Source organism: Pogona vitticeps, chromosome 6 (genome assembly GCF_051106095.1).
Source record: "Pogona vitticeps strain Pit_001003342236 chromosome 6, PviZW2.1, whole genome shotgun sequence".
Classification (NCBI taxonomy): Eukaryota; Metazoa; Chordata; class Lepidosauria; order Squamata; family Agamidae; genus Pogona; species Pogona vitticeps.
Genome location: NC_135788.1, coordinates 115,378,730 through 115,385,405, shown reverse-complemented (window position 1 = coordinate 115,385,405; position 6,676 = coordinate 115,378,730). Strand labels below are relative to the sequence as shown.

At 42.9% G+C, this 6,676-nt stretch overlaps 1 protein-coding gene across 1 annotated transcript in view; it reads right to left on the bottom strand.

Moving 5' to 3' along the window:
* Positions 1-2,560: 2,560 nt before the first annotated feature.
* NFATC4 (nuclear factor of activated T cells 4) overlaps positions 2,561-6,676 on the bottom strand; it is a 35,111-nt gene continuing 30,995 nt past the window's right edge. The window contains exon 11 of the mRNA XM_020815898.3: positions 2,561-6,558. Within this exon, the coding sequence (XP_020671557.3) occupies positions 6,491-6,558 (68 nt within the window). The 3' untranslated portion in view covers positions 2,561-6,490. The remainder of the gene's footprint in view (positions 6,559-6,676) is intronic.

Sequence of the window (6,676 nt, the reverse complement as noted above, 5' to 3'; positions counted from 1 at the left end):
ATGTATCTACACACATGAATCTTGCCATGTGGAAGGTTTCTCATCCAGCGGATCCTTTTGCTACCCGACCCTTTTCTTTGACATCTCAAATTTAAAGGATCAGGGAGCGAGTGGTGTGAAAGATGCTCCACCTGGGGGAAAAAATAGTTGGGCTGCCTCCCCCATTGGTCCAAGCCAGCAGTGCAAGGGATGAAGGATGATGGGGCTTGCGGTCCAACACTATATGGAGGTTCACAAGTCGCCTATGCCTGCCTAAAAGTCTTGAGAGCCACTATTGGCTAGAGTGGATCAGTGCCCACTAATGCGGAGGTGATGGACTACAAAGCCCATCACCCCAACCAGCACCATCCAATGAATCCAGAAAATGCCTCGTAGAGGTAGCAGCAAGGAAGTAGCACTGGGTTAGATGGGGGAACAATTTTTGGCTACTAAGGTGTAGCTGTAGAGAACGGAAGACTCAAAGTACAGAGTACAGTAATATTTCAATGCAAAGCAATGGAACATGAGTGGAAAAGAGGTTTTGTCGTCCGTCCCCCATTTTCCACTGTATTTATTAATATTTCCCCCATAAGGCTGCAGTTGCCTCCCTCTTGTCCTGCAGACGCCGGGTGCTACAGGAGCTTTTAAAAAAGCGATGCCATCCAAGCCTGATTGTGGCCGGGGTGTGTGTGAGACAGGTTTACTGTAGCAGAACTTCCACATTTTCGTCTAGCTCCTTCCATACTCGCTTGTACTTCCCCTTTTTTTAAAAAAAGGGGGGGAGCCCCCCGGCCAGAAATGCAGACTAACAAACACACTCATGCCATTGCGTAAGAATAATTTTCACTGCATCTTTTATGCACACGGTTGCAAAACATGTCCGCCACTCCGCCAAACAGTACGCATGCACACACATAATATATATTCAGTGTGCTTGTGTAGAACACACCAACCACTTCTCCCATCAAGGAAACGTCAGAGGGTTGTTATACTATTGCCTTAACCCTGAACCTCCTCTCATCACCCCAAAGAAAGGGGAGGGGACCAGCCTTTTACTCGTGCCTCTTATAGAGATCCTCCCCTCTTAAGTCTCAAAGCACCCTTTTACTGCTGACATTTCATTTCCTCTTTTCCGAGTTCTCATATCTTTCCCAGCCTCACATCCAGATGCCCATTTTTAAAAAACAAGTTTTCAACTAAGACTCTAAACTCCTCCCTGTTGCTAGTCCTCATCTACAGTTTCAATGTAATCTAGTTAAAAGCTTCTAGAACCACGGTTCTCCACGGTTCCCCTCCGGACGTTCTCACACTAAAACTCTCAGATTCCTTCATGGCTAGGATTTCTGGGAGTTGGGAGCTCAAGAACAGGGAGGGACCCAGAGTTGGGAAGCACTATTCCAGAAATAACCCCTGCCAGCGTAAACTGGGGAGGATACAAAAGCCACACTTCAAAGAATTACCGTATTTTTCGCACCATAAGACACACTTTTTCCCCCACAAAACAGGCGGGTTGGAAAGTCTGTGCGTCTTATGGAGCGAAGAAAACAGATTATATTTTCCTGTTTTCTTCTCCTAAAAAATTGGTGCGTCTTATGGAAAGGTGCGTCTTATGGAGTGAAAAATACGGTAACTTTATCAAGCTGCTAAGAAATAATGTGGTTGTGAACAAAATCTAAACTTTATAAGCCCACCTGCCAAATTCTGGAATTTGGAGGGCCTGCATAAATGTTAGCACAGGACATTTCAGGTCATTAACCCATTCAGCATAAATATATTCAGTTTGTACGAGATATGTTCAGTAATGGGGGGAGAGAACGATGCATCCAGCATCCACCAACCATGGTCTCTCCTATTTTGAACTATTTTGGACTGAAATCCCATTAGGCACTTCGCTCACATTTTCAAGTTGACCTTCCTGCGTGTAAGAGCTAGAAGCTTCATTTTTGGAGGTCAAAGCCAAAAAAACCACCAGCATGGGGGCAGATGTAACTCTAGAGAGTTCACGGCAGTAGTGGCGTGAACCCAACTTCTTGGCTTTGCAATCAAGTTAATGGATAGGCCTAATAGTCAGTCAAAACATGAGCTTTGACTTACAGCTTAAGAAGTACTAGATGCATGTTTATCTCATTGCTCGTGAACCTATGAATGATTAACTATTTTCTTTCAGTGCAAAACTGCTGGGGGAACAGGAGGAAGAAGACGTTACAGGAACTAGCCAGTCAGGGCTTGGCACAACCTTGCTGGTAGTGAGGAGTGTATTTCACTGGGCTAAACACAAGGGTATTTCCAAACCAGTTAATTGTTCTAGGTCAATATTCATGACATCGAGCAGTCATGTTTCTTTTCTTTTTTTTTTTACACACAAGTAAGGAGCGGGGATCGAATACCCACTGGGACTACATATTAGTCAGTGGACAATGCTTTTTAAATTCCCAATTTGGATTGTGGTTCTCAGGCTCACCATCTACCAAAAACAATCCCGGTTATTTGAAACATCAAACGTGGTCGACAGCCCTTGATCTGACAAAATGTAAGCCCACCCAGGTTAAGGTTTGATTGCTTCGATAAAGAGGTTTATAGATTTAAAGTACATCGCACACTTTATTCGATCTTAGCCAAAAGGCTGCAAATTTCATGTACACGTTAATTATTCTTATAAGAGTGTTCATAAGGACCAGCACCGCTTGTTATCAACAAACTGCAAGATATGAGGGTTGTATGGCTTTTTTTCCTGACCAGTTCCACATTTGTTTTATTGGAATATGAAAACATAAATAAAAAAAGGGGGGAAACATAGGTACAATCTGTTTACCTTCTTCCCCATACCCACCAACAATTTCTCAAATAATGCTACCGCCGCGAAAGCAAACAAAGGGTTTCTGGAATATAGAGGCTGGCAGGCCTTCAGGAGAAAAGAGATGGGATACATCACCCCTATACTTGAGAAGGATCATTGTACCGCATAAATTGGTAGAGATTGAGATGAGGGGTTTTGCAAAACAGAGACATTCGAGGAACTAGATCGGCAGAATGGCTACCGAAGACCCAGAGTAACAGCAAAATAATACCTGCACGTAGACAGAAGGTTAACACAGTGCAAACATTTTGTTAATGCAATACAAGGGTAGGCCTCAAGATCAGAAATGGTAAAAGACTTTGGATAGCTAGAACCCCCAAACAGAACTCATCCAATCCATGCATTCATAACTGAATCCGATTTGAGATGGTTTCAGAATTCAGACACTGGTCAGTTTTCTAAAGAGACAGTCTGTGGATCAAACCTCTTTTAATTTTTTTTAAAAAAACCTTATTTATTTATTATAGTAAATAGCAGCCAAAATGCCTTTAAAAAAACCCAGTGCATATCCTCCAGGGAATGACCTTTAGGAGCCCCAAGGCACAGTGGTTAAACTGCAGTGCTTCAGTCAAGACTCTGCTCACGACTCAAGTTCAAATCCAACAGATTCAGGTAGCCAGACTGAGGTTGATTCAATCTTCTGAGGTCAGTAAATTGAGTACCCAGCTCGCTCTGCGAGTGTGTGTAATGTGTAGCTTGCATAATTACATTGTAAAGCACCCAGAGAGTGTTTTAAACGCTATGGGGCAGCAGATAAGCGGCACACTTTGCTTTACAGTTTTTTCAAGGATGAGAGCAAATCACCAGCCGTGTCTCTTCTGGGAAAATATACACAGCAGATTTGGGGGCGTTATTTTTAGGAAGTAATGACAGGCATTTTGGATCATTGTCATGTCGCTCTTCAGCTATCATTATTAATGTGTTCCTCTTTTTGCTACTTTTGCAAAAATCCATTTAAAATTAAGGGGAAAAATCAGCCTTAAATGTCTGTCACAAGCCTTTTAAGCCATTTTAGAAGAAGCGAAAACACTGTCATACTTTTAAAAAGGAATGGGGTTACTAGTCCTCATGATATTGCACAACAGGGATATATTAATGCCCTAAAAAAGAAATGCTTTACTGGTCATGTAATTACTTCCAAAAATATTGGCAGAACCTTACTGGTTGGTTATGATGGCACTGAGTGCAATAATGTAAATTAACAGTTCATGAGTCAGCTCTTGTACCCCTTGAGCACCAGCTCATGGGATGAGTGTGCAATGTTGTGTACAAGTGGCGTACAAGTGGCAACTTGCTGATAAGTAGCCATTCACCAGTACAGTTGTGCCTCGCTTAACGATTACCCCGCATTACGACGAATCCGCTTAACGACAATGTTTTTGTGATCGCAATTGCAATCGCAAAACAATGTTTTAAATAAGTTTTTTTCGTTTAACAATGATCGGTTCCCTGCTTCAGGAACCAATTCTTCGCTTAACAACGATCAAAACAGCTGATTGTCGTGTTTTCAAAATGGCCACCAGGTGCTTAAAATGGCTCCCTGCTGTGCTTAAGGACGGATTCCTTGCTATACAGGCACCGAAAATGGCCGCCATATGGAGGATCTTCTCTGGACTGTGAGTTTTTAGCCCATTGGAATGCACTGAACGGTTTTCAATGCGTTTCAATGGGCTTTTTAATTTCGCTTTACGATGTTTTCATTTAACAGCGATTTTCCTGGAACGGATTATCGTTGTTAAGCAAGGCACCACTGTAGTGAATTATAGCATTGCACTCATATTAGCATAATTCAAATGGGATTCTGACTAGAGATGGGCACAAACGTTCAGTTTGGCGGTTCATGCCAGTTTGTTTCTCGGCCAAACAAGCGTTCCGCAGTTCCCAGCCCCACCTCCTCCAGCGGATGGCCACTCAGAGACAGTTCCCAGAAGAGGTGGGGCAAAGAAGCCAGGACACTGCTGCTGAGCGAGCGCCTGCTAGAGGAGGCAGGGCTGAGAAGTGCTGAACACGAGTTCGGACAAAAAAACGAACCACCACAAACTGCCCGAACAGGCGGTTCATGCCCATCTCTAATTCTGACCATTACTTCCAAGTTCCGTGTACAGTAAAAGGGCCAAGAACATTTGCCGATTTTATCGTGTAGAAAAGGTGTCTCCTCATCCCATTGAAAACACTGTTTTCAGCTACCACAGGAATTTCTGCTTACGCACGAGTTCGAAAAAAGACCAACACTTTTTCTTTTTTTTCTCTCAGCAGAAACATTAACAAAATACATATTACAGAAAATACAAAATCTTGGATGGGTGGGATTTTGGGATTGTTAATTTTGCCCCTACAAAAGTCTTGAACGGTTTTAAAAATGCAGAAGTTATAAGCTCACCCAGCTGGTAAACAACTTTTGACATTTTCGTTCTCAGGAAAACAAAATAAGCTGAGATTGAGATCCCTAAGTGCACTGTGGTTAATTTTGGCTTGGTTTTGTTTTGTTTTAACACAAATGACAGGAACTTTGGTGCCTAGTTAATTAACAACAACAACAACAATAAGTTCTTGGAGCAGCTCATAAGTACTTTTTAAATATTTCATTTAAAAAAAAAATCACTGTTTTACATGGATTTTTACAGTTCTCTAAAAATCTGCATGGAAATAAGAATGACCTTTGTTTTTGGTATATATAGAAGTGGGAAAGAATCAATGTAAAATAACCCGATTATTTGTGCTTACCGTTCCTGCTCCTGCCTTTCGGAACACACAACAGATTCTCTCACAATTCTAAACTACAAGATGGGAAGAGAGAGAGAAATTATGAATTCTCTGGCTTTTGGGGAAGCTTTTACAAATTGTCTCACTGCAGAACTCTCTCACATAAGGCTCCACAAAACCTTGCTATGCCTGAGAATATTATTCCAGCTTTTATGGATGTCATCTCTGACATTGCCATTAAAAACCATTATGGGAGGGTAGAATCACCTCTTGTCCATTATAAAAGAGAAAGGACCCAAATAGACTGAATGTTACGGATGGATAATGGATAAACATACAGGTAATGTAGATAACATAGAAGAAATCGGATGAATGTACAGACAAGACATGACAATGTGGTAAATTGGAAGGTTTTACTAGCATGGCTGTTTTTGGGATGACTAATCCATGGAACTCCATTGCCACAGACCGTCCGCTGGCCAACATCATAGAGTGATTTAAAAGGGTGTTAGATAAATGGAGGAAAGGCTGGGCCTCTTAGGGGCCATGATAGCCAATTGTCCAAACCCAGTTTTGGTCCACAGTCCTGTGTTTTCTCCCGATGATCAGACACGGCAGACGGACAGGAGGAGGATGCCTGCGGTGTCAACCTCCTTAAGGCTTCTCCGGGTTGGACGTCGTCAAAGGACAGAAGATTCGTCAAAAAGAACCTCTACTATTATCCACTGCGGGAAGTCTTGAGTGGCAGTGCGTTTTATAGAAGTACTGTATCAGGAGACAAGGGAACGCAACAGGACAGGCAGGAAACTCAATGTCAGATGTTATATAAATACAAGGGTCCCTGAAAACTGGCAAAACTGTTGTTCGGGTTCAACGTTGCCGGCTGCCCTTCTCGGAGCAGTTTCTCCTTTTGTCTGGAAGATTTTGAATGTCCTGAAGGGGCGCTGTTCCTCAGCTCCGCCCTCCTTCGCAAGACGGGTTGGGGAAGTCGCTCAGGTCCCTCCCGATGATCTCGGTTACTGGTGAGGGAATGAGACAGGACAAGGGAGGAGACGGGAAGGGGCTAAATCAACACTCATTGCACGGAGGCAGGACGCAGCAGTTGAGCACGAGAGCCAATGGCTTAAGGTGCAAAAC